Source organism: Camelus bactrianus, chromosome 14 (assembly GCF_048773025.1).
Source record: "Camelus bactrianus isolate YW-2024 breed Bactrian camel chromosome 14, ASM4877302v1, whole genome shotgun sequence".
NCBI classification, from domain to species: domain Eukaryota; kingdom Metazoa; phylum Chordata; class Mammalia; order Artiodactyla; family Camelidae; genus Camelus; species Camelus bactrianus.
Window position 1 is genome coordinate 68,800,859 of NC_133552.1, and position 26,914 is coordinate 68,827,772.

At 54.1% G+C, this 26,914-nt stretch overlaps 1 protein-coding gene across 1 annotated transcript in view; it reads right to left on the bottom strand.

The window, feature by feature from the left end:
- Window positions 1-578: 578 nt before the first annotated feature.
- The window catches only part of COL4A1 (collagen type IV alpha 1 chain), a 128,906-nt gene continuing 102,570 nt past the window's right edge, over window positions 579-26,914 (bottom strand). The window contains exons 29-52 of the mRNA XM_074378525.1: window positions 26,039-26,136; window positions 24,192-24,342; window positions 23,889-24,002; window positions 23,104-23,271; window positions 22,900-22,989; window positions 21,785-21,937; window positions 21,543-21,641; window positions 21,341-21,430; window positions 20,812-20,951; window positions 19,998-20,124; window positions 19,826-19,906; window positions 19,274-19,372; window positions 18,154-18,204; window positions 16,796-16,981; window positions 16,057-16,190; window positions 15,011-15,083; window positions 14,172-14,243; window positions 13,048-13,176; window positions 11,986-12,084; window positions 10,893-11,105; window positions 9,791-9,968; window positions 5,914-6,028; window positions 3,723-3,895; window positions 579-1,960 (exon numbers count right to left, since the gene is read on the bottom strand). Coding sequence (XP_074234626.1) covers window positions 1,879-1,960; window positions 3,723-3,895; window positions 5,914-6,028; window positions 9,791-9,968; window positions 10,893-11,105; window positions 11,986-12,084; window positions 13,048-13,176; window positions 14,172-14,243; window positions 15,011-15,083; window positions 16,057-16,190; window positions 16,796-16,981; window positions 18,154-18,204; window positions 19,274-19,372; window positions 19,826-19,906; window positions 19,998-20,124; window positions 20,812-20,951; window positions 21,341-21,430; window positions 21,543-21,641; window positions 21,785-21,937; window positions 22,900-22,989; window positions 23,104-23,271; window positions 23,889-24,002; window positions 24,192-24,342; window positions 26,039-26,136 — 2,915 coding nt within the window. The 3' untranslated portion in view covers window positions 579-1,878. The remainder of the gene's footprint in view (window positions 1,961-3,722; window positions 3,896-5,913; window positions 6,029-9,790; window positions 9,969-10,892; window positions 11,106-11,985; window positions 12,085-13,047; window positions 13,177-14,171; window positions 14,244-15,010; window positions 15,084-16,056; window positions 16,191-16,795; window positions 16,982-18,153; window positions 18,205-19,273; window positions 19,373-19,825; window positions 19,907-19,997; window positions 20,125-20,811; window positions 20,952-21,340; window positions 21,431-21,542; window positions 21,642-21,784; window positions 21,938-22,899; window positions 22,990-23,103; window positions 23,272-23,888; window positions 24,003-24,191; window positions 24,343-26,038; window positions 26,137-26,914) is intronic.

Sequence of the window (26,914 nt, forward strand, 5' to 3'; positions counted from 1 at the left end):
CAGTTCTGACCCCCAATGAATCTGTTTTTAATGGCTGGATATGTGTGTTATTCATCTCTGTTCATCTTGTATCCAACCAGCGCTTGAAAAGTGGCAAACCCTTGGTAAACATACAGTGAATGGATGGGTGCATGCATGGATGGATGAGTGCTGGATGGATGGATGGATGCATGTGTGCATGCATGGATGGATGGGTGCATGGATGGATGGATGGATGGATGTGTGCATGCATGGATGGATGGGTGCATGGATGGATGGATGGATGGATGGATGGATGTATAGATGGATGAAAACAAGGGTGGATGGATGGGTGGATGAATGCATGGAGGGATGGATGGATGGAGGGATGATGGCTGCCTAGACCAACAGATGGGAGGGAGAGAGGGATGAAGGAGAAGACCATATTTTTCCTTTGTAATAATTTCTGTGAGTTATGACCAGTCTGTGACTCTCATTTGGAAGAATTACAAAATAAATGTGATCTAAGGGATGCAGAGCTTACAGGCTTATTGGTGGTTTGTGCAGTAACTTTTCCTTTAATGTTTCTGTGGCAATACTAGCAACAAATTAATAAAAGCTTAATTTTTATACAAACAGCTTTATTACAAATTTGAATTTTTAAGAAATACACATTTAAAGAAATTACACAAAAGGCCTTAGTAGTCTTAAAAACGCTTTGGAGACTTTTACTGAAAGGTCACTTCAGGCACAGTGGTCCGAATCTGCTCTCCTGCGATCCATTTGTTCCCCTGCTGAAGTCTGAACGCAGCTCGTGAAAAACCAAGGAAGCCGCCTGAAATGTGCTTACAGGTAAAAATACTGATACTCTGATTCAACAGAGCTGTTTTTCACACCGGGCTGCAGAATGAGGAATACTAATAAAACGAAGGCCTTTTTAAGGTTGTTGCTTTTGAAGTCAAGTTATTCAGTTTGTGATTAGTGTTTCAAACCCTGAAGATACTCATACAGAACAAAGACAAGAAGCTCAAAGTACATGCTTCACTGTAACAGACACCGCGTCCGTGAGCCTGGGTTTGGCTTTGGCAATACACCACTTTCGGTCTGGAGGTGAACAATGAAAACCTGATGTTTCACATTCAATACCCTAGTGTTTAAACTCTACGTTAAAGGACAACACAGGCTTTTAAAGGAAGAAACTATGTGAGCTTTATTTCAACAGTGGAAATGAAACGAAAACGTGACCTGCCTAACTGCTGACATCTATATAAATTACTAAAATATATATATATATTTCACTTCTGCCTACCTTGGGGACCCTCAGGAAATCCGTGATTTCTGCAAAAGCAGCTGCAAAGTACCACACGGAGCGGAAAGACCGAAACTTTTCTTGATGGGGTGGGGGCCGGGGCGGAAGACGGGGCTGCTGAGCCCAGACTTCCCTTCGGAGGTTCCAAACACCGTCTTTACAGGACTATTATTTGTACAGACTGAGGGACCTGGATTTTGAGACAGCTAGACAGTGATCTAAACAGACATGCCGTCGGGTGGAAACTGGATCTGCTAGCATACCAGAGTGAAAACGGGCGTTTACACCTCCTAGCACCCTTGGGTTTTCTGACGGGTCTCACTTCACACATCAGTGCACTGGACTGGAGAACAGACATATCTTTTATTTCATCAGAAGTGCCACTTGGGACGTCACTATGGACAGCTCATCGTGGTCTCTGACCCTCCTTCAGCGAGTGGAGGCCAACGAAGCAGGTGGGTTAGTTACGCAGACTCCTACAAGGCACCTTACGGTTTCATACTGGGCAGTGAGGTACACAGGATATACTTCTAGGGTTCGTTGCTGTTAGAGGAAGAAGAGGGGAGGAGGGAGTAGCACCATGTTGTGAAGACAGCTGAGGGCCGGCGTTGTTATGTTCTCCGCATACACACTTGGCAGCGACTGACGTGCGTGCGCAGCTCCCCGGCCTTCAACGTGGACGGCGTGGGCTTCCTGCAACGCAGCACAGAAACCAGCCGTCACCTCAGCAGAAGGGCAGGCCAGCCCCTCAGCCCTGCCCCCAGCCCCAGTCGCCATGGGACCAGCCGGGGACGGGCCGTGACACACAGGAACCAGCGTCCACCCCGCCTGCGAGCGGGCGCCGCGGTGGGGCGTCACTGAGCCTTCGTAATGCCTGCAAGTCACCATCCGCATCCCGTCGCTGGGCCAAGAACACAGCCAGAGTCACCCGCGTCTGTCTGGCCCCAGAGCCTCAGCCACTCCCCACGGCAGACCCTGCCTCCTCCAGCTGTGGGTCAACTCTCTGCCTTCTCAACTCGAGTAGTAACTGCCCCGGACTAAGACGGTAACTTCCTTCCCTGCGACTCCACACTCACCATAAGTGCGCATCAAATCATGGCCGAATGACGGGATGAGCAACCGGCCTGGAGGAGCTAACCAGACCTCAAAGTACGTTCGCAACTTGGGAACGCGGGTGGTCTGATTCGAGGCCAAAGAGAGGGGAGGACGTTTCATGTCCCAGCTGCTTCTCTGGTCCTAGAAATTCTACCTGGTCTTTGCTTGTTGGAAATGTGAAGTCTGAACTAAATTAGTACTAATCAAGTCTTACTGAAATTAAAGCAGCCATATGAGCACCTCGTCCCAAAACCAAGGCTGCTCATGTTAGCGAGTTTGGTGAAAATCCTAGTGCCCCAGATTAATTACTTAAATTAATGGGCTCTTATGCAGCTTTGTTTAAGCAGGCATTTTAGCTCACTGTACCAGGCTGCTGGCTTGACCAAAAAGACCCAGTGTTCCTTAGAACCCTAATGGTCAAATTCTATCTGTCGAGTTTACATCAAGCTCCCAGTCGCCTAAAAATCTTGTGTAAGCTACCAGTTAGGTACCTGGTACTTTTCTGATGCTTAAAAAAATTACTAGTGAGTGTGCTGCTTTACCTTCACGATTTAAGCTAGAGAGACTGGATCATAGCGAGGTCCACAAAATTCTCTCCGAAAAGGTAAAGGCAGAAAGGCTTATTTCCAGGGCTGAGAAGCACTGATTCGGGGGAGTGAACAGTAAGTAACCGTCCAGCCCCATGGGCGCCCTGCGTCTGCTCCGGCCAGGCTGCAGCTGGTGCTCAGAGCAGGACGGGGACTCGGGGCATGCTCCGGTCCCCAGCGGGCCGGCCGGGCTCCACACTCACTCAGCGAGGTCAGCAGCCACTGCAGACCGCTGCTTTCAGGGTGAAATTTTGGTAATGGAAGAGAAAGAAACGGTCTTCCCTATTAATGTCGGCTGCGTTTGTGCTGAAATTAATTTTGATTTGTGCAGGCTTACGAAAGTCTTACTCAGTGCCTGCAAGTCACACAACACGCCTCACCTTCACCTCAGCACACGATAAACACCATGAAAAAGGTGCAGCTTGCTGTCCCCTCTCCCTGCTGGTGAAAGGTACAATGTTTCCGAATGCTCTGCTCAAAGATGTTACGTTGTTGTGGATTCACCTTGAAACATGAAAGCGGCCTTCTCTCTTCCATGCCTCTTCCGTCAATGACAGAACTAAGCCTGGAACCTCAGCTCCGCCTTTGGAGACGGCCTGGGTTCTCTGCCGTGTAGAACAGAATCAGACAGCCGCTCCCACCCACGGAGGCAGCCTTCCCGAGTCCTGTCGCGTCACCGTCTTTGGGACTCGGCCCTGGCAGGGCTACAGGTCACGGAGGATGGAGAGGAACCGCCCCACGGGGGGAGCGGGGGGGCGGGTGCTGGCACTTACTTGAACATCTCGCTTCTTTCTATGGTGGCGAGCCAAAAGCTGTAAGCGTTTGCATAGTAGTTGCAGGTCCCGCGGCCGTGGCACTCGATGAACGGCGCGCTTCTGAACTCCTCCAGGCAGGAGCCGGGGGAGGCGAGGGCCTGGCCAGAGCCTTCTGCGCCTGCGCTGGTGTGCTGCGGGGCAGGGAGAGTGGGGTCAGGGCCTCCCTCCCATCCGTTCCCGGGCGGAGCCAGGGTGCTCCCTGCAGGAAAGCTGCCCTCCCGGCCTCCTGCGGTCTCCACGGAGCACCCTGGGGCCCACACGTGGCCTCAGGCCGCGCACACCCAGCGCCAGGAGTCAGCCAACGCCCCTCCCGGGACGGGAGACAACCGGTCCCACGTCATCAGCATTGAAACAAACGCTGTGTCTCACTCTGTTTTCTCTCTGGACACCGAAACCTCTTCTAGTCAGGGGTACGGCTACAGCCGAAACGTGCAAATGATGTCAGAGCCAATGGATGCCACCTCAACTTCCTCAGCAGGTAAGGAAGCCGTTGGAATCCTGGATTTGCTACCTTGGGTGCCACCCACCCTTTTATAAAGGAAATTAGCCCCCTTTTTTTTTTCTTTAAAAAGAGAAACCTTAAGGGAAAGAGGGAAAAGAAAGCCACTGTTGTAGCTGTTGGTTAAACTGGGTTGAAGGAGGATCTACTTGTCTTCAGAAACCAAGACATAAAACAAGTGATGTCCCAGCGTCTCCAGGGGAGCTATTACAGACGTGAGAAAGGGGACTCTGGAAGTTTAGGGCCACAGGGGACCTCTGAGCACAAAGCCAACACCCTCGATTCCCAGGTGGGGACGTCAGGACCCTGGAACATTCCGGATCTGGCCATGGTCAAAGCTGAGGTGAGAATGGGGGTCTCGGGGTGCCCAGTGGGGCCCCACACTTCACACCAAGCCCCCGGACTGAGCGGTGGTGGGTGACCTGCTCTCCGGGAGCTCGTCACTTTGATTTGCTCTTGGTTTTGAGAAATTAAGGGTCATCTCTGTGTCAGATCTTTGCAGAACGCTGGGAGGGGGGACAGGGAGATGACAAAGTGTCCTGTGCTCCTTGGATGGGGGCTTCATCTGTCAAACTGACTTTCCAGTTAGCGTATTTTATGATTGGGGGTCCAGCAGTCCTATCTATTTGAGACAAAGTCGTATGCTTGCCTCATGGCAAGTGTCTTGATTTCTCTACATCAAAGTTCTAACCTTTGCAGCTTTCTTGACAAAGGAGCCACAATGCAGCATTTAGACTTATCCAAACAACCTGCTGGGTTTTTGCTGTTGCTGCAGATTCTTTGGACCCGTTGAAGAGTCTAAATGCAGAATCATCAACCCAGGAAATCTCACCATCAAACTGGAACACACACACACAAGCACTTGAAGGATTGCTTTCCCGGCAACTTCCACACTCGGAATAACTCGTGGCCGAAAAACAAATAAGAGGCCACGTTCCCAGTCAATCAATCAGGCTGATGGTCATCTGGGGTGGAAGGCACAGCGTGGCCACTCCGGAGAGTGTGCGGGTCTACAGCAGTGATGTGGGGTGCTGGTGCGGGATCGCTTAGCGGGACTGAGTCCAGTGCAACCTCATCTCCCAAGCTCAGGGCATGTACATACTCAATCAAGACTTTAAATGGAGGAAATAAAGTAAAATTAGAAGTGACGAGAGGATCTCAGAGGGGTTCTGTGCTTCCTGCCTTAACTGGCTTTCGGGGGGGAGGGGAGCATTGGGGCTGTGGTGTCCGGGGCGGCTGGGGGACGAGTGTGGGGGAGGTGGACACTCGGGCCCCAGCTCTGCCATGCGCCCGGCTCTCTCTTTCTGACTCCAGCTTCTGCTTTCAGGCTCGTGAGTGTTTTGGCAAATGTGTTCCCTCCGCCCCACGGGCACGCTCTGCCCTTCTCCCAAGAAGGCTCTGACTCTCAGCATCTCATCAGGTCGTCCCAGCTACCTAGTCCCAGAACAGAGCTCTGAGCGGGCACAGGACCCCCTCACTGTCCCTCCCGAGTGGAACAGGCGAAGCTCCTGGGGACACTTTGGAGGGGGTCCCAGGAGGGAGGCAGGCCAGTGACCCGGGGGATAGAGAGGGTGGCGGCAGCAGACAGGAGAGGTGGGGTGTCCAAGGGCGGCTCTTTGGGGAAAATACAGTGTCTCCCCAGATGCTTACCATCACAAAGGAATAGCCAATCCAGAGCGAGGACCAGCCGGCGGGGCACTCTGGGATCTGAATGGTCTGGCTGTGCACCGCCATCACCATGGCCGGCGCCTCACACACCGCACACCTAGAAGTCACCAGAGCAGACACTCAGCACAGCGGAGGAGCCTCAGCACAGCGGAGGAGCCTCCCCGCTCCTTCCTGTCCCCATTACACGCAGCCTCTTCCCTCCGCCCTCCCCTCCGATGACACGTTCTATCAAGTGGGTACGGCACCCACTGCACAGGCTCTGAGCCCAGGGCCTCCTCACTGGCTGGGGAAGCCTGCTTCGGGGTTCGAATACTGACTAGGTCTCAAAACCAGGTGGTGCACTGGCCATCCAACCACCTGCTTTGTGGGGGGAGACCGGAAGGCCAGGCTGTAGCAGGGGCCATCTCCGGGGGAGCTGGGACTGCAGGCCACTTCCGTTTTCTCCTCTGCGCGTCTCAGCATCTCTGAACATTTTAGCCACGAGCGTGTGTTTCAGCAAACACCGGGAATGCCCAGGAAAAAGGAGGCAGCGAAAGCCAAGCGCTAGCTCTCCCTTCCAGAGGACAGTGGTTTGTTTTAAGCCCTGAAGCCTCTTCCGTGTAAGAAAAACACTGAGTGAATGATAGTTAAGAGTAAGTGTGAACCTGGGCTGGACGTCCACCGGAGACTCCTTCCAGAGACTTGTCCAGTCCCAGAGCCAGCACACCAGTGAGGAGACCCTGCTGGCTGGGCTGTCCAGGGGCCTCTGCAGCTGGAGGGAGTCCCAGAGCCCCCTCCCAGGCCAGGCGGGCTTGTGCTCAGCCGCGGGGGCGGCGCCCAGCAATAAATTGTAACACACAAGGTTCTGACTCAGACCTGCTCTGCTAAGGGACCCTCTGATGGTGGGATAATGCTTGGTTAAAAAAAAAAAAAATTAAACACCAGCAACAACATAATTACATTCAAGTCACAAAATGAACAGAGTGCTAACAATGCTGATAAATGACTATAAATGGTGTTAATAATTACACTTAGTTATGCTGGAACATTTGCATGAAAATAGATGAGAAGGCGGGTGAAGGCCTAAATTAGTCATTCGATTTTCCCTCGACCTGTGTGTGCGTGTGTGTGCGCGTGTGGTGTGCTATTTTCTATTTTATTCACACAGATGCAGATGAGTTAAAGGGCTTCAGCTAAACAACAGTGACTGAGATTGGCCTCATCCATCTGCCACCGTCGGCCCACCAGACGCAGGAGCAGAAATATAGTGGGAGGGAAGCGCTTTGCGGAAAGCTCCCCCTGGGCAGGGGGGTTCAAGTCGCTACAGAGAAGTGGTCTTGACCCTGGCAGAAGGGTGTCAGGGAACAGAGACGCACAGACTTAATGAGCTGAGTGGCCCCTTAAAATTGACACAGCCTAACACCCATGTGACTTAGGAAGAAACTGAGGCCATGGCTGGTTGGGTCAAAGGCAGAATTAAAACTCAGCCCTCTCTGCTCCGCCACCAGTGGTGTCTCCTCCAGAACAAGCGGACGGCCTGTGGTCTTCAACGATGCGTGTCTGCGCAAAGCCAGGAAGTGCTCAGGAAGTTTTGTCAGGATGACAGCAGAAAGGGTGCTACCTTTCCTGCTCAGGATGAATGAGTTCATGTTATTAACTCTTTCTAAAATTAAGCCTTAGGCCCTCCCCCAGGGGAAGACCTCAGAAGGAGTCTGGAAGTCCTGAGACGTCATCAGAAACCACGAAGGTAAAGTAACTTGGGGCCTGCGTGCTCAGAGACCTGGAGGAGCGGGCCGTGTTACTGGGAAAGGGGATGTGAGATGTGGGGGCCTCTCGGGGCAGTGGGCTTGAAGGACGTGACTTCCGAGGTCCTTTCACACTGAGCGTCTGTGGGTCAGTCAACAGAAAGATGTGAACACCCCCAAACAGGCAGTGCTGGCGTTTAAACAACTTGTGGTCACAGAATCAGGGCTCTTACTAAAAGTGATGAGTTCAGAGAAAAGCAAAGCTGAGACCCCAGGCTTCTCCTGGACCGGTTTCTGGAATATCGTAAACACGTGCCAGGGCCCTGGGTCCCAGCCAGATCAACGTTACTGTCAATTTTACTTAGAAGGTAAGTAGGCAACAAAAACGAACAATCATTTTCTACCTGTTGTCCAAGGAAAGCTAAACAAAAACACAAAGGTGGTTAGTCTTCCCTCTCGCACCCCGGGGTGGTTCTGAGCAAGAAAAATCTCAGCCCAGAACGAGCCGCCTCCCAGACACACGTGAGGACATGAGCCTTTTGAAAGATGCCTCTCTGGAAGTAACGGATGACTTTTCCCATTTTAAGACCCAGGAGGCAAGTTTTCTTACAGCCCCAAAGAAAAGTCAAAGAAACCTGTCAGGGGCCCTTTTGATGTAAGGCCACCGGAAACCTGACTTTTCTACTAACATCCCCCAGTCTTTCTGTTCTGGGTCCTCGGTGGTACATTCTTTTAACCAGACTGACCTGCTAGGACCAGCCTTGCACATGCCAGAGCCGCAGACCCTGTGCCTGGCCCGCCCTCCCCGAAGCAGGCGGTGACCAGCAGGGACTAGGGGTCACCACGCAGGGCTGTTCCGGGCGCCCCGCACCCCCACCCCTCGGACTGCATGATGCAGCTCAGCCTGCATTGCTCCATCGTTCCTCCTGTTCAAAGGCAGCTTTTTCTCTAAAGGAAACAGGAAATCTTACGCCCTTTCTCCCTCTCACTTTCCTAAGGCGAACTTGCCCGGTCTTGTTACTCTTCTGATCCTCGTCACCTTCGTGTGTAAAGTGAGAGAACAGCTCCTTAGTCAGATGAACGCCTACATCTGCCGCCTTTCAATTACTTGGGAGCTAAGGAAGCAACCTTTCCTTAGAGGGAGAGAGGCCGAGGTAGGACAACCGTGCACTTTTCAGTCATAATAATTTCAGTTTCCCATTTTGTGTCCTCCCAGGCAGACTCTCAGGGACCTGAAAACATCCTCCAGACATTAATGAGTGCGGAAAGCTCCTAATCTGGGAGTCGCTCAAACACACGCAGTCACAGTGGGTGCAACAGCACCTCAAGGGGGGCAAAACCCAGGGGGGCAGCGTGCGTGAGCCCTTAGCGTGCACACGTTCCATGTGCACGATACGTGGGGGTGACCTTTTTATGTATAAAGCACAGACATGCAGTGTGTCTGTGGTATCACAATTTCAAGGGCACCACCTCACTCCCGTGGGTGAGCTCCTTTGGGTGTACCCCCAAAGATGGCTAAGATGGGGGAGGGTGCAGCTCAGTGGTAGAGCACATGCCTCGCGTGCACAAGGTCCTGGGTTAATCCCCAGCACCTCTGCTAAAAATGAGTAAATTAACCTAATTACCTCCAGTCTACCTCCACACACACAAAAAAAATCAAAAAAGGTTAAGATGGTAAATTTTACATTACGTATATTTTACTACAATTAAAAAATCACACTTTTTTTTAATTTCATGGAGGTGGAGTGATTCCAAAACTACACCTTAAAAGGCTCCTTAGAGAGAGAGTTGTTTAAGAAAAATAAGCTGCACAGCTTGTCTAAGTTTGCTGGGGACCCCAGGGACCCTGCCCCGTTCACGGCGGGGAAGGCGGCCACCCCAGTGAGTCACACGAGTTACACATCTTGTTCCAAAGCTGGGCGTTTTCTCAGCGAGGGTTTGCACTAGTCATTTTTAAAGATGGTAACTGACTGTTACATCCACTAACTTGTACAGCTGATTTCTAAGACTAAACTCATATCACAATCAATACACTGAATAGCAACGGAGAGAGTGTTTGGGGGAAAAAAGCCAAAATAACTTGCTCCCGGCCTACAGGTGGCTTTTGCTTTTTGGCGGCGGCTGGCTGGGCTCACCTGCTGATGAAGGGCCGGATGCTGTCCCCCGTGACGGGCGCCATGGACATGGGCATGGGCTCGGGTGTGGACAGCCAGTAGGAGTAGTCGTTGCGGGAGGCGAAGTTGCACACGTTGTTGATGTTGCAGAACAGGAACGGCATCGTGCTGAACTTGCGCAAGCAGCTGCCGGCCGTGCCTGCGGGCGGGGGGAAGGCGCCGTGTGACCGTCCCCCCGCCGCCCCCTGCGGGCCGGCGGGGAGCCGGCTCATCGCGGAAGGCTTACCCTCTGCATAACCCGCCAAGACGGAAATAAGAACGTTTTAAATTACAGACAGAAAGAAGGACTGTATCCACCCAGCAGACTAGCCTGACTGGAAAGGAGCTGCCATGCAATGTAAAGTGACCCAGGCCAGAGGGTCAGCGCCAAGAGCCAGCAGGACGTTTTGACGAAGGGACACAAAGCGGCTTATCGGCAGAGAGAAAGCTTTTCCCGGAACTGACTTCCAGAGGGACTTGAACGTGCAGGTCCTTGTACAGAGCTGGCGAGTCGCTGGACAAGGTCTCTGAAGAAATGCAGAGCTCCCTTTGTAGACCTGCTTGTTGTGTGCAACCTCAGTGACAGCCAGAGGTGTGACATTAAAACATAATGTGGTGGCGCATATCGGGGGGGACCGAGAAAATGGCAGACACACAGCCCTCTGCTGATTGAAACGCAGAGGGACCGAGATGAGAACGTGCAGAGAAACTGGACAGGGTAAGGTGGACATATTTTAAAAGAGCAACAGGAAGGCTGCTCTATTTTAAGGCCATCAGTGCGACTGTGAAGAGTGTGCTCCAGAAATCCTGACCCCACTCGATCATTTGAAGAAGAGCTCAGAAGTTTCATTCCTTTAACATTTTTCAGAGAGCCCGCCTTTACGTCTGCCCGGCTTCCCGTCAGCTACACGGCAGCTGTTGAACGGACAGCCCGTTTGGTAAGGGTGGCAGGAAACAGGACTTCTTCATTGATAGGTCTTGATGACACCCCAAACTGCAGGACCAGCGCAGGACACAGACCCCATCACCACCCAGCCCTGGACTCTGGACGTGGGAGGAACGCAGCCCTCCCCGGACGCCTCACCCAGGTCCTGGCCGTGCGCCCGCTCGTTGCCCTGGACGTAGAGCAGGGAGTAGCCGTGGTAGAGGATCTTGGTCCCAGGAGGGCACTGGGGGTCGTCTATCGTCTGACTGTGCCTGGTCACCAGGAAGCCGTGATCCACAGACGGGGTGCCCGGGGGACCCATGGATCCCGGCAACCCATCAGGGCCCGGCGGCCCCGGGAAGCCTCTGGGACCTGCAGGACACAAGGGGAATCAGCTTCCCTAGTCACAGACAGACGAGACCCAGTGCAGCCGCCCCCTCCCTCGCGCTGGCAGGTCTCGGCTCTGCCTGCCGCCTCGAGCTGTTCTCTGAGCGCAGTGCTTGGTGCAAGGCAGGCGCTCACAAAACTGAGTCCAATGAATAAATGAAACACACGAAAAGAAGTACACAAATAAAGGCAGGAAGTGGCGCTGACGCCATGCAGGTATTTACACGGCGCTTTGGGGTCCCTGGGGGAGGATTATTACAGAATTATTAGAACTACCTCCTCTAAAGGTGGCTTGCCATCCTTAGTGGCCCACAGCTGGCAGAGGGACACAGGGCGGTAAGGATGCTCGCGTGCAGGGTGTCCTCCCCGGCCCCTGGGGTGACCAAGCTGCCTGGGAGCCTGCCCCAGGCCTCCTGCCGGCTGGGTCCTCCGTCCCTCAGCCCCGCCTCAGCCTTTAGCATCTCGGTCACGACGGGACACCTGAGCTCCTGCTTCTTGGGAAGCAGCCCACCTGCATCCCTTTCGGTGACACTGCGGGATCGTCTGCCCTCCCTGGCCCATGCTGACATGGGGCTTTCAAGCTGCAGCCTGCATCACCCACACAGGCTGTCACTACGGGCCTTCTTTCAGTGACATCCAGAACACACCGTGAATTGATCACATCTGTCTCTCTACACTGGAAGCAAATGAGAGCAACCTTAGCTTCTCCTTAGGACCCTAGTTCTCCTAAGAAGCAGACGTCTTTGGAAATCTTCAAGAAACATTTTCAATTTCATTTTGCAGGCTTCTGCACGCCAGGGCCGCAGGCTTCTAACCCAAAGACACAGGTAGTGGGTAATGAGGTTGGAGTTCATGGCACACTTACCAGGAGGCCCAAAGGGTCCCATCTCTCCTTTCTGGCCGGGGGCGCCGTCAAACCCGGGACTACCTGGCGGCCCAGGTAAGCCCACCGATCCTGTCACACCTAAGGGGGAGGGAGAAAGGGTTCACGGGCCGGTACAGGAGAGCTGTCTCTTCTCTTCCCTCAGGAAACGTCCTCTGTGGCCTTCTGGAAGGCCAACACGGGGCCTCGGACCAGGTGGGAAAGCCCTCCCAGGGCCAGGAGCGGCTTTGGGACAGCAGCACACGCCGTGCAGAGGCCAGGGCCCAGCAGACCCCACAGGGGCGCGTGCTTCACCCTGGAATCGGGGTCCCCCGCTTCCTGCCGTCACTGTTTGGCAGACAATCTGGGGAAGGACAGTCACCAGGGAGCGGGGAATGGTCTGATGTGCTTCCGTTTTCTCGGGTGTCCCCGCATCGGCCACATTCTAGTGCCTCAGACGTTTAGGCACCAGGTTTACTGACGTGGACAGTACTTTTTGTTTTCATGTGTCCAGTTTATTCTTAGGTCGTTTAAACTTAAATTTTCACGGATGCGACCTTTCCACTCTAAATGTGTTCATTCTTCTTTATTTTCCATCCCCACCCCTCCCTGGGAGCTCCTGAAGTGGGGAGCGTTTCGCCCAAACAAGCAGAAGACTGTAGGTGAGCGTGTCCAGGGCCCCGGGGATGGGCACACAGCTTGGCCAGGTGGGCAGAGCTCCCGGGCGCCGTGCGGACACCAGTGCCTACAAGGCTAGACGGCTGCTTCCTGCCGGCCCATCCTTCTGTCCCTTTTCCGTGGTTTTCTAAGTGAGCACAGATATGCCAAGTTTTACGTTCCCCTGGCTTTCTCTGTGTTTTGCTCTGGCTTTTTACTTCAGTCCTTCAAAATCTTCATTTGGTTTTTTTACACATCAAAGAAAAGGCGGTAAGAAAGCCATCTTCAAATACATTTTCTATGGCCATTATCCAGAGGCAGAGCGGAGCAGAGCGGAGACACAGGACGGCGAGAAGGCCCCCAGCTCCCTCGACCCCCACGCCCCGCCACCCGGCCCGCGCTCCTTACCTTGCTGTCCTTTGGGGCCTGGAGGTCCCTGAAGGCCTTTCAGACCCGCGGGGCCCTCAGGTCCAGGAAGCCCTGGTTCCCCTTTGATGATGTCGTAGGGACCTGGGGGGCCGGGGGGGCCGGGAAGACCTGTGGGGGTCAGGGTGGGGGCCAGTCAATTTCACCGTCACCACACGGGGCAGAAACGGCTTCCAACACGGAACCCAGTCTGAACGCAGTGTTGTCCCCAAGTAGAATCAGCGTCAGAAACACAGGTAAACAGATCCTCGCGAGATACCTTCACCCTAAGATCCTGACCCCTCGGGACCGGAGCCAACGTCAGGGGCCTGGGTGGGAACCGCCACTCGGATCGGGGCTCGGGGACGGGCCTGCCCCGAGGTGACGCTCGTGCCCCCAGGGCCCCGCTCGCAGGGGCGGGGGGTGGGGGGAGGCTCCAACACGTGCAGCTGGAAGCCCGCCCCCAGGCCCGCTAGGCCGCCGGCCCTACCGTCTCAGCCACGCACAGACAGACGCTCGTTCCGCGCGCCAGGCCCTGAGCCGCCTGTGGCCGCGCACGGAGTCTGAACCCCGGGGGGTCTGCTCCTCTTCCTTCTGCCCTCCCACGCCTCCTCCCCCATTTCCCCACTTTTTCCTTCCCCGTCACCCACTTCTCAGTGCGTTCGGGTTGCTCACTCCCTCTCCTGAAGCGTGGTTTTCACAACCGGGTGCAGCCCTGGAAACCAGGCCTGACTCCAGGGACCAGAGGGGATGCAGGGCCCCTCAGACCACGTCCTTCCACGACCGGCCCACGTCCCTGCAGCCACGTGGCACGTCTGGCTCCCCGTGGAGAAGCCACAGCAGACCCTTCCTAGGACGGGCCCCCACGGTCCCGCCACAAACCACGCAGACAATTTCACTCCTTGTTTTGGGGGCTAACCTCAGTCTCCCCTCAGAGCTGGGAGCTTTTGTGAACCTTGGGTCTCTCATTCCCTCTCTGCTGGATTTACCGCAGGCGCAGATTCAGTGAACTTGACTTGCAAGACAAGTCACTGGTAAAAACGGTAACTGGAGCAGCCAAGTACAGGACCCCCGGCGGCCGCCACAGGCCTCTCGGTGACCGCTTCCTGACGGTCGGGCTCTCTTACCTTTCGTTCCAGGGAACCCTTGGTCTCCGGGGTCACCTTTCACTCCCTGAAGGCCAGGGAGGCCTTTCTGACCTGCACGAAAGCAGAACATGGTCTTTGCACAGAATTCCACCAGACTCCGCGTGTCCGTGTGTGTGTGTGTGAATACATATGTACACCTACGTGTGCACACACGCTCGTGTGTACCTACGTGGAAGCACGTAAACACACCTAAACACAAATGCATGTGTAACACACACACACAGTGAACACATTTCCAGTTCATGCTCGTGGAAAAAAAGAGCATTGCTTCTGGTCAGCTATGTAAAACTCCGGGTGAAACTCTTCTTTCTAGAATCCAGACGTCACATTTTTTCCAAACATGCAGCAAACCACTAAATGGTCCCAACCAGGGGAGGACACAGAATCCTGTAATCCCCGACCTGATTCACACGCATCCCCACCCGGACCACAAGGCGCCTGCAGGCTGAGAATTTGTTTCATTGACCTTTCATTCCTATGTATCTGACTCGGCAGGAAAAGTCACAGTGCCTGGAAGCCGGGAGGCACCCAATAAATGTTTGCTTAAGACATTAATAAATTAATGAACATCCCAAATCCATGACCGCTTACTGGGAGGCAAATGCCTCGCTGATCCTTAGCAAGAAAATCAGAACGTCTTCACACAGCTGTGCACAGGGTTCTACAAATGGGGCTGCCACCCAGAAATGGCACTTTAATTTGAAGAGAACCGTGTCATGTCCTGCAAGCGTGCTGGTTCTCCCGACGCGAAAGCGCCAGGGTCGGGGCTCTGGTGGCGGGTTGATGGGTCTTCAGGCAGCATCTCCGTTATGTCTCACCTTGAAACCCTGGAACTCCTGGAGGTCCCATGTCACCCTTAGAACCTGTGATTCCTGGAGAGCCACCAATCCCCTAGACACAAAGAGAACATCAGTCAGGAATGGCTCAGGAGAAGCTGGGACAGCCCCTGGACTCCTGACAGTAGCTTTGTGCACACACAGTGCCCTGTGGTTTCCAGAAAGATGTAAAGAGAACAGCAAAATTCCCTTCTGCAGCCCAATCAGGACGCGGGAAACTGCAACACCCTGCTTCATTCATTGGGTCCTCTCTGCCTGTCCATCTATGTGGTCAAGTTTCAGAAGCAGGTGTAAGTCTTACACCCGCTGTCCCCACCCCACAGCACAATGCCGTGAACAGAGTCAAAACTCCCTAAACACCTGTCGTGCCAGTACTTCCATCTGTCAACACCAGGGCACCTCTCTGGAAAACTTCCCTCCCAACAGTCAACCACAGTGATCTTTCTTTAGGATTAGCTTCATATCTTGTATTTAAAGTACTTTAAATATGGAAAAAACTTTAAAAATACTAAAGGAGGTTGTCTTGTCTTTAAAAACACTATCCTATTTTCTAGACATACTGACATAGTTGTCACCTTCCCAATATATATAAAAAGTTGTATTGTTTCTTATATATTTTGGTTTCTTTGCTTTATCTTATTTTAAAAAGTTACACGTATGTGCGTGTAACGTGTACACAGTCATACAGACACACGGAGAGAGACAGGCAGGCGCGGGCCGGCACTAGGAGTGGGAGTACATGCCTGCATTTCTGAGGCTAACTTTTTGCATCATTTGTAAATAGATTTTCAAACCCAGGCTTTGAACTGTAATCTCCAGGAGTAAAACATCGCCCTTTTAATGGTCCTTGTGTGACTAGACGGTAAGAAATGTTGTGACAGTTGCCCACTATGGTGCCAGTGACGACGGCTGGGGACTGGCAAGAGAGAGGGGCTGATTCGGAGAGGACGGGGGGGTGCAACACACACACATGCAAGCCCTACGCTGGGATCCTTTTCAAGAACAGGCCCTGCAGGGGGACAACTCACAGGCATGCCCTGGAACCCGGGGTCTCCCTTGGGCCCTGGAGCACCAGGAGCCCCCGGCCAGCCTGGGTTTCCTTTGTCGCCTTTCAGTCCATCAAGCCCGGGGAGCCCTGGAGGCCCCATGGGTCCCGGAAGCCCTGGCGGGAGACACAGAAGCCACAACATTTGAGGTTAGAGGGTGCTTTTAGGTACCAGTGTCACCGGGCTGTGGTTGTCACCAATGCTACCCAACTGTCCCCAACTGTCCCCAACTGTACACACCACCACCAAATTAAGCAGCATGTGACCTCAAGACATCAAGGTAGGCCCTAGGAAGAAGCGTCTGCTCAACAGGAGGTGAATGTCGACATAAACACCACGTCCCAGGGTGCAAGCGCCTGTGGTCCCCTGCTCAGGGGAGGCCGTGCTGCCGCGCAGTCCCCCTGCTCACGGGGACAGGAGTGCTACACGGTCCTGCCGGTTTTACACGACCACCACAGGTGGCACCTGAGCCCCAGTCCTTTCCGGTAACGTCCTTTCTCCCTAACTACCTGTCATCTAACAAGCTCCTTGACAGGAAGGACACGGGAAGCGCCGACCCAGCGGAGGCCTGAGCACCAGGCCCTGATGTCCTGCGCACTTTCCAGCTGTGATAAACGCTGAGAGCTTCTGAACAACAACCTCATCATTTGAATTTCTTTCCCACTTGTGTGTGTCTGTGCCTGCCTCTGTCCCAGCTCTGAGCCTGGCCAGACGCCCTCACCTGGCAGCCCAGGCTGTCCCTGCGGTCCTCGGTCTCCTTTGGGCCCCTCCACCGCACGGCCAGGGGCTCCTGGCAATCCCGGCTGTCCCTGTGGCCCCGGAGGACCCATGAATCCTTGCTCTCCTTTGGATCCAGGAATTCCTGGACTCCCAGCCAATCCAGGGAAACCCACGTCGCCCTTTGAACCTAAAAAGCAGTAAAGAGAGTTTGAGGTGATGGTGAGACACAGGGAAGGAGAGAGACCCAGGGCATCGATGTGGAGGGAGGGGCTCCCGGAAGGCAGCAGGAGGGAGCCAGAGGCGGGAGCCCTTCTGTCTCCTTTTTGTTAAATAGCACGCTAGCCTTCCACCACGGCCGACCTGAAGGAGAGAAAGTTCAGGATAGAAAGAACCCGTGATCTTTCTCTATACTTCTTAAAGGAACTGTTTGACAGCAAAGGCATTGGAACACATGTGCAGACAAGCCTGCAAGTCACTGCACTGCTGAGACCGAGGGCTTGTTCCGTCAGCAGGTGAATGAGTGAGCGCACAGTGTTAGACCCACGCCATGGAACATTACTCAGCGATAAAAAGGAATGAGCCGCTGATGCGAGCAATGCACCGGTCGCTCTCAGACTAACAGCGCTGAGCAAAAGCAGTCAGACTGAGGAGAGCACACGCTGCAGGGCTCCGTCCACGTCAACTCTAGAAAACGCAGGCTAAACTGCAGCGCCAGAAAGCAGACCCAAGGCCGCCTAGGGTGGGGCTGGGGCCGCGAAGGGGCAGGAGAGGGGATGGCCAAGCGGCCCAGGACACTCTTGGGGTGACGAGGTGCTCCCCATCTCAAATGTGCTGTATTTCCATGGGGTGTGTGTGTTTGAGTGTCTGTGTGTGTATGAAGATTTATCAAACTGCAAACTTTGAATATGTGCAATTTATTGTATTTCAATGATACTTCAATAAAACTGTTTTTAGTATTTTTCAAATTAAGAGCTTATAGAAAAAAAAACAAACAACTGCATGTTTAGTTTAAACATTTTACCCAAACTGGGTAATAAAATGGTAATAAAATGACAAAATTCTAGGATTGTTTCAAGCTTATTAAGAAAAAATAAGGGGGGAAGGAAATAGGGTCACCACCTGGGGGGACCGCAGGGCCCCCTGTGTGATGCCCGCCCGACGCCGCACAAGGCAGCGACTCCAAAACGCAGCGCACCGCCTGGCAGCTTGTCACCAGCTGGGAGACTGTCGGTTCGACTGTCCCAGACCCAGGACCCATCACCCGTGTCTAGATGCTTCCTTGTCGCTGCTCAGCCTGCTCTGTGGCATGTGCAGCAGCGGATAGCTGAGAACGAAGAGTACGTTTAACAAATCTGTTACCTTTCTCTCCTTTGGTCCCGGGAAACCCTGGTAACCCTCTTCCAGGTAGACCTGTAAGACAAAGGTGAGAAGCCACTGTCATCTCCCTGGAAACAGCGGAGCTGTGGGTACAGCACAAAGCGAGACCCACTCTCTGTGCCAAGACCATCTACTGTTTGCGGAGCACACAGAAATTAGCTCACGGCCCTGTGCTCGTCAAATTATATTCCTACAATTACACCCTGGACTGGACACATAATTCAGTGCATTTTCCCAGACACCTTTGCACTCAGAACCACAAGAGCATCTGGTAGAAATGACCTGTACAAGTGAGTGCTTCTTCCCTGCTGCTGTCTGCAGACCCACAAACCGGCTTTTCTCACACGGCCATCCAACTAACAGCCCTTCTCAAGAGCGAGAGAGCCACCAACACCTGGGGCAGCAGAGCCAGGGGCCCACCCATGTGAGTAAAGGGCTTGAGAGGAGATTCAAAGCTGGGAAGCAGGTGTGGAGGCACTTTTTATAAATTATTTTTACAGGAAAAGGAATACACATAATATAAACATATGGCTCACAGAATGAAAGAGTGAACTTGAGGAAAAGGCCGACGGTAACAGCAGCAGACCCCTCGCAGTTTCCTGCCAGCACCGCGTCCCTCCCTCCAGCCCCCAACCCAGATGACCTGCTCCAAGGTGCGTGTGCCGCCCTCCTTCTACTCGAGTATTCCTGCGTGTGACTGTCATCTTCGGAGCTCACACAGGCACTATCGCCCAACTTGTGGCGCCCCCGTCAGTGACAGGAGCAGATTCGGGGGACAGCAAACACCCCCAGGGCCATTTCTAAAGGGGGGACGGCCAGGCAGAGAAGGCAGGGTCTGGGCTTTCTGTGGGTGCCTCTGTCACTCACGTGAGGGCTCAGGCCATTTCGAGGGTCGGTGGCCACACGTATTTGAGGAGTAAGTGACCACCCTCTCTCCCCTCTTCGCATCCATCCCAGCCCACGTGTCCACGCTGCTGTTTGAACAGCGGGAAGGGCGTGCTGCCTTACACCCAGCCCCGGCGCCCAGCGGGGAGGGCAGGTCTCTGGGAGACGCAGCTCCAGGGCAGAGCTTCAACCTGAAAAGAGTGGGAGCCCAGCGTACCTGGTTCACCCTTCTCTCCTGCCGACCCCGGGATTCCGTCACTGCCGGGCTCTCCTTTCTGGCCGGCGGGGCCCGTGGGGCCAGGCTGTCCAGGAAGACCTCGAAGAGCAAGGTCGCATCAGTCAGGCACGGAGCCTCTCCCGGAGCACCCGGGTCGGCGTGCAAAAGGCTCTACTAAGGACATTCACCCAGGGAGCCCTGCTGTCCCCCACCCTGAGCTCGCCTGGCTTCCCCACGGTCCCTCCCAGCGTCCCCTCAGGAGGGGAGCAACACCCCCGCACACCAGCCCCCAAAGCTGGGGAGAGTGGCCAGAGAGGACATCGATCTGCCACGCCAAGTAGGAAATCTGTTTCCAGAACCAGCTCTAAAGCCAGTTCCAGGTCTAACTGGAGGTCGGACCTTGGAAAGACCCCATCAGCACCCCCAGACTCAGTCTGTCCAACTGGAAATAGAGGTGTGATCCCAGCTGGTTGGCCAGAGGTCCCCCAGCCTTGAGGTCCCCTTGGGCTCTTCTCCACTGGCCCCACCTGTGTCCTAAAAAGTGGTCGCTACCTGCTTCTCCTTTGACGCCAGGGATGCCATCCAATCCGGGAAGACCTTTGTCACCTTTCTCTCCAGGCAACCCAGGGCTTCCTAGAGAAAACCCAGACAGCAGGACGCCCTTGACTCTGAGTTTCTCTTTGCCGCCTGTGAGCCCCCCGCTCAGGAGGAGGGCAGCACCTACCTGGGTAACCAGCACTGCCCGGGGAGCCCTTGGGGCCCGGAGACCCAGGCACCCCTGGGAGCCCGGCGCTTCCTTTCTCCCCCTTATCTCCGGGGCTTCCGGGAAAGCCTGCCAGCCCTTGGTCTCCCTGTGGGTGAAAGTTGGGCCCGTTAGTTTTCTGTCTGTCCCTGGACGTGTGTCTGGAGGCGCCCTCTGGGTGACAGTGCACGTGCTGGTGTGATGACAATGACTATCAAATGGCAGAATTCCATTTCCGGCTTTCTAACAGAAGAATCCAGGCCCACTTCTGAGAACGCAGGGGAAATTAGGAACCCAGAGCAGAGGGGCATTGCCTGCTCTGCTTCCCGCGTTCCTCTTCCTCTTCTCCCAGGGAGAACTTGCTGCCCGAGCCTCTCAGCAAGTCAGGTCTTCCTTGGGCACATGGGCAGTGACCAGAAGGGGGAGGAGAGGCAACTTACAGTAAACGGGGGAAACGACTGTGTTGTGACGCATTAAAGGAATGAGATGCTTATTAAACTCTGCTGCGAAGCCTTTCCGTGAGGATGGGTGGGAGGGGCTTCCACGTGATGGGGTTTCCACATGGGCGGGGCTTCGTGTGGGCAGGGCTTCCACATGGGAGGGGTTCCAAGATGGGCGGGGCTTCCACATGGGAGGGGTTCCCACATGGGCGGGGCTTCCACATGGGAGGGGTTCCCACATGGGCGGGGCTTCCACATGGGAGGGGTTTCCACATGGGCGGGGCTTCCACATGGGAGGGGTTCCCACATGGGCGGGGCTGCCATGTGGGAAGAGCTTCCTTGCGGGAGGCAGGTACCTTGACCCCCGGCAGTCCAGGAATTCCAATGCCAGGTGGACCCGCCTGTCCTTTCTCTCCTTTTGCTCCTTTCTCTCCAGGTAAGCCAGGGACGCCCTGTGGGCCGGGAATGCCAGGCACACCTTTTTCTCCGGGTGTTCCTAGAAACACAAACAACTGAAACATGAATGTATGCTTAGTATATTCAGGGGCCTCTTGTGCTGACAATCCTGAATGGAGAATCCACCATCTCCTCCGTGGAGCCAAGTGGATGGGTCACTGGGAGACAACAAAGGTAATCACAGACAGCCCACGTTTTCTTTTACCACATTGTGAGATTTTCTGTTGGTTGGTTGGTTGAAGCAATGACCACAGCGTCAGCCAAATGCCACCTAGGCAGGAGGCCACACAGTTGACGATAGGAGCTTGTGTAAAAGACCCATCTGCCTGGATTATGTCCTCTGTGCAGTGGATCTCATCCCAGACTTGCCCCACCAGCACTGCACGTGTGTGTGCTAGAAAGAAGATGCCTTTCCTAAATGCCACAAACCTGGCAGGCCCATGCCACCAACAGATCCTTTGGGTCCAGGAAGTCCCGGAGCACCTGGGGTTCCACTTAGGCCTGGGTCACCTTTAGGTCCTAGAATAAGAAGGACAAAAACCCAACAGGTCAGCGCCTATGAGAAGTGCTGCATTAACATTTCTCCCACCGAGCCCCTGCTGTGCTGGTCACCTTGAAATCCCCTCTGTACCTGGCTGCCCAGGAAGTCCTGCCTGGCCGTCCTTTCCGGGCACTCCTGGGGTTCCGGGATCTCCCCGGGATCCTTTATCACCGGTTGGGCCAGTCTGTCCTGCACATCACAGAAAAAGATACTGATGATTCACATCTGCTTAAAATAAGGCGAATCGTAGACACACAGGCTGGTTTGACATCACACAGGGAGAACTGAGCTGACACCTCCCAGCTCCATCCACAAACCTTCACCCGCATTACCTTTCTCCCCTTGGTCTCCCTTCTGGCCCTTCATGCTGCCCATGTCCACTTTATCCATGGACCCTGGTTTGCCAGGGAGACCGACATCTCCCTTATCACCCTTGAAGCCAGGGTCTCCCCTGGGTCCTGAGGAGCCTGGGAACCCATGGTCCCCTGCAAAGGAAAGAGGAGACACCAGGTGACAGGTGGCCAAGTGCCCCCGAGGCCGTGACAAGTGTGGCGTTCTTTCTGGCCAGCAGAAGCAACTGACATAGAAGACACAAAGAACAAGTAGCCTGTCCCAAACAGCATTAAGCAGCGGGTGTCCGAGGTCCCCAGGACAACGTGGCACCAGGCAAATGAGCGATAGAGACGTCTTCCTGAAGTCATTATTTGCTAATAATTCTAATATACGAGATTCCACTTATTAGTTGAAATAACTTATATTTTCTCTCCTCCGTTATGCCTGTTCATAGTGGCCCCTCAACTCTATGTGAAACAACAGAATGGGAATTTTCCTGTTCAACTAAATCAAATGACCATTTTTATGTCTCCCCTTCAAAGTTCACTTCTTTTTAAAAAATATTTTTTTAATGACAGATATCAAGGTAAGAAACAGAAATGAAGACATGCAGGGGGGAGGGAGTGGCTCAGTGGCAGAGCACGTGCTCAGCATGCATGAGGTCCTGGGTTCAGTCCCAGTCCCTCCACTTAAAAAAAAACCTCTTTAAAAAAATGATTGGAAATAATCTAAATGGCTATCAATAAAGGATTTAAAAAAAAAAAAAAAAGAAATTAAGACATAAATTGGCCCAGTTGGCTACTCTGACTCTAAGAACTCGGCTTCTGTGACCTTGCATGACTGAAGATTTCAGCATTTCTCAAAAAAAAAAAAAAAAAAAAAAAAAAAAAGATTCTCTATTGTGCCAGTTAGGAACACGGGCAAACCTGTCTTCCCTGTGGCCTGTCGGCAGGGCACAGCCCTTCACCCCTACGAATCACCAAGAGTTCCTCCCGGAGGAGGGTTTCTTCCAGACCCTTCAAATGAGGTACAATTTGCAACCATCTGAGAATTTCCCAGTAGGCAGTGGGACATGGACATAAGATGGGCTTTTCTGGAGTCGCCAGTTCCCTACCTTTTTCACCCGGCAATCCTGGCACGCCCACTGGTCCTGGCGAGCCGGGCTGCCCCGGGGTCCCCATGACGCCCATCTCTCCCTTGGGACCTGTAGCCAGACAGAGGCATCGTGAATGCTGAAGGCAGGCACCAAGTGGGGGTTACGAACGAGACTGGGTGAGGGGTCTCCCAGCATCCCCGTGGGCAGAGCTCAGTCATTTACCTGGAAACCCGGGGAGGCCGGGCGTGCCCTGCTGTCCGGGAAGGCCAGGCAGCCCCGTCTGTCCCGTCAGGCCGGGGAGCCCCTGCAACCCTTTGTCTCCTTTGGGGCCCGGCATGTCCAGGCCTGGGAATCCAGGGAAGCCCTTCTCTCCTTTCAGTCCAGGAGGGCCTGGGGTGGGGAAGAGCAGGTGGGCATCAGCTGGACTGACTGTGTCCTGCCACGCCCTTTACCCTGTCTAACTGTGACCTTCTGCCGGAGGTGTGAGCGTGCCCACGTCGGGGTTGGAACGGCCTCCACATCCTCAGATGGGGTGTCTGGGGCCCACGAGGCAGTCAGTGGGTAAATGTGATCCCAAGACAAAGCATCTCCTTCCTGCCGTCAGCCATTCCCACCCGGCGCCTCCGTGGTGTCTGGACAAAGACCAGCTTCTCTCTGGCCCTGCCACCACCGCTGTCTGACTCTGAGATGACTATTAGGGGCAAAGGCCACTTCTAGACATGGACTTGATTGGTTTCAGGTACCCAAGACTTAGCCCCACCACGGAGAGATAAGATAGAGACACCCATCGTTGTAAATTAAATATAAATGGTAGCAGATGTACAATATCTGAAGGGAGGGTCTCTTTGGCATGTAAACCAAGCCCAGTGGGAAGAAAAGAAAGACACCTGTGACTTTACATTTAAGCAAACAACCAAACCTGTATCCATGAAGTAGAATTCACTTTTTCCCCTTTTATGCACAGATTGTGACCTAAGGAAGGTATCTTCTGGAAGACGTGGCATCACCTGATGATCCTGGGGGTCCCTGTCCTCCAGGGGGTCCCATCGCTCCAGGGGGGCCTATTCCGGGGACTCCTGGGGCTCCTTTGGACCCTTGCAGTCCAGGCGGTCCTGGGTCACCTAGATGGGGAAGAAATGGTGAATACACTGCAAGGGGACACACCCCACTCACACCACGTGCCATGGCCGCAGCAAACGGGTGCTAGAGTCTCCCAGGATTTCCATCATTCATTCAACAAACATTCACTGGGATACAAAGGATACAGACCCAGTCCCTGCCACAAGCTGGATTTGCCCTCAAGAAGTTACCTCTGATTCCCTGAAGGCCCGGGGGGCCGATTGCACCATGCTCCCCGGGAATGCCTGGTCCCCCGATGTTTCCCTTCTCCCCGGGTGTGCCGGGAATGCCGGGAAGTCCTGGCAGGCCTTTGAGTCCTGGCAGACCAACTCCAGGCTCTCCCTGGAAACCCCGAAGCACAGAGAAGCCAGTGACCCGTGGGGCCCACGACGCGATCCAGCCAAGCGAGTCAGCATTAATGGATTTATAAGTATCGCTGCCCCACCCTCCAGATTTCAAAGCTTCCTTTCAATCTCACTATAAGCTGAACGGGAGGTAATTTTTATTATTTTCATTTTACAAAGGAGGAAAACTAAGGCTCCCCCGGTTGAACAGCTCGTCCACCGTCAGAGGCAGGACTTCCACCGGGTCCCGGCCCCTCCACGCTGCTGCCCTGCGTCTGCCGAGAGCTGCCTCTCCGAGCGGGGAAAACGCCCCGTGCGATCTGTGGCCAGCTAATCGGTATCTAAGAAGTGGGACGTCCCAGGATGGGAACAGAACGCCATTTACTTCAGTTTTCGTTTAAATGAAGGCTCTCACATCAAATTAAACATTTAAAACGATTTTAAGAACCACAGGGCATGGACACACACAGATGATTAAATATACAGGCAGTGTTTTGAAGGCTGGAAGGAGAGGGCATTCAAAACCCCGATTCAGACACTGACAAGTCATCTGAAGCAGAAGGTGGACATCATGTCAGATCGCCCCTCTGGGGTCCACTGGAGGTGACAACTTCCAGTTGAGGACCACATGGACATGAGCAGGCAGCCGTGAGTTCGCCACACGACCCCGCAGGAGATTCTCAAACTGAGAGGGCCCCATTCAAGGGATTTCGCAAAAGCACAGTATTGTAAATCATAGAACAAATCCTTAATTCCAGTTCCATCCAGCGCTTACTAACTTGTGAGCCTGGTGCATTGCACAGGCCACCACCGCTGACTTAATTTCAAACCAAGGGGAAGGCGGCGGTGGTTCACATAAACACAGATGTCCGAGGGCTTCCCTCTGTTCCAGCCACTGAGGCAGGGACACTGTGGGTGACAAGGAAGTGTCCCCAGACCCCCCGAGGCACAGCCGTCTGTCTGCAGGCCCACCTGCCTGTCCCCGAGGCTGGGGACCAGGCCCGCCTGGTTCCGTGTCAGCAAAGGTACACGTACTGCCCTCCGCCTTCCTCCCACCTGGGACAGATGCTCCCTGGCCATCTCACTTCCTTCTAGTCACACTAGGAAAGGAACTACCACCTGTGTGAGACAGCCAGTGGGGGGGCATCTGAGGGTGAGGGGAGGCCTGAAGTCACAGCAGCCCTGGGGTCTGCAACCAGCCCTTAGCCCCCTGGTGACATGGGGTAATGTCACAGGTGCAGGTGGGGGTGCTGCTTTGTGCACCAGGAGCCCATGGAGGAGGCTGCTAAAGACCCCACAATGTTCAGGGCAGCCCTTGCCATGAAGAACTACTGGACCCCAACGTCAATGTCGCTGAGGCCGAGAAACCCTACACCCGAACCTCCTGGGGGCTGTCATGTCGCTCAGGACAGTGACTTCCAAACAGCTTTCCTCTGCCACTCCCAGTAAGACACATGCTGGACACTGAGGCACACAGGCAAGAGCACACTCACAAGGCAGGACAAGTGATTCTCCCTGAAACATTCACGACCACGTGCTACACATACCTCATTATTTTCTATTCGATGCTATTTCATCAAAAACAAAACACGCCGACCCAGCTTATCCTAGGAGATTAATTACCCACATTTTTTTTTGGCCCAATGAATCATGAGGACGGGGAAGCATCAACCCAGACAACACTCGGTACCCACCTTTTGGCCGGGCACACCTGGGTTGCCAGGTAAGCCATTGAATCCTTGGCGACCCGGAACCCCAGGAGGTCCAGGATCTCCAGGTAAACCATCGACGCCTGTTTTGAAGAATCGGAAAAATCATTAATGGAAAAATACTGTTCCCCACGTTCTTCACTTCTTCTACACCTGTTTGGGTGAACCCGGACAGATCTGAGGAGCCAACAGGGAAGATGAGACCATCCTGGACGGGGGGCAGTTGGGGCGCCTGGGGGACCGCACACAGCACCTGCCACCCTTTCCTCTCTTTTCCTCACACCTGCCCCTCCCTCCCGTTTCTTCTTCGCACTTGGAAACTTTCTTTCCGGTTCCACTCCCCGCCCCACAACAAACCAAAACGGCGCTTGCGGACCAGGACCAGCACTTCAGACCGTGGTCCAGGGTCAGGAGCATCCCGTCTCCTGATGAGAAGCCACCCGATCTCCCCACGCAGACCCGCATTTTAACCAGACCCCTCATGATCCCTGGAAACGTCCACGTTTGAGAAGTGCCGCGTTAGACCACTGGGTTCTCAAACTGCCCCACCCCGGAGGCACGTGGGGTATTTCGAGCCTGGGTCCCATCCAGGGGCTTCTGACGGGCTTTCTGACCACTGCCCATGAGGCTGTAAAGTGCGGCAAGGACATCTGAGAGCCACAGGGCCACAGTCCCCTGTGTGGTGGGTGGTCCGTGCCTGCGGGGATTTCTAAGTTTGCAGAAGCACAAACCTGAATCACCCGTGCGTGGTTGCGAGGGGCCTGACAGACAGAGCACCTGGCTGCAAGAGGCTGCGTGCACTGCAGGCCAAGGGTGAAGGGCCCTCACCAGCTAAATTCTACCTGCACGCCGGCAGTGGGC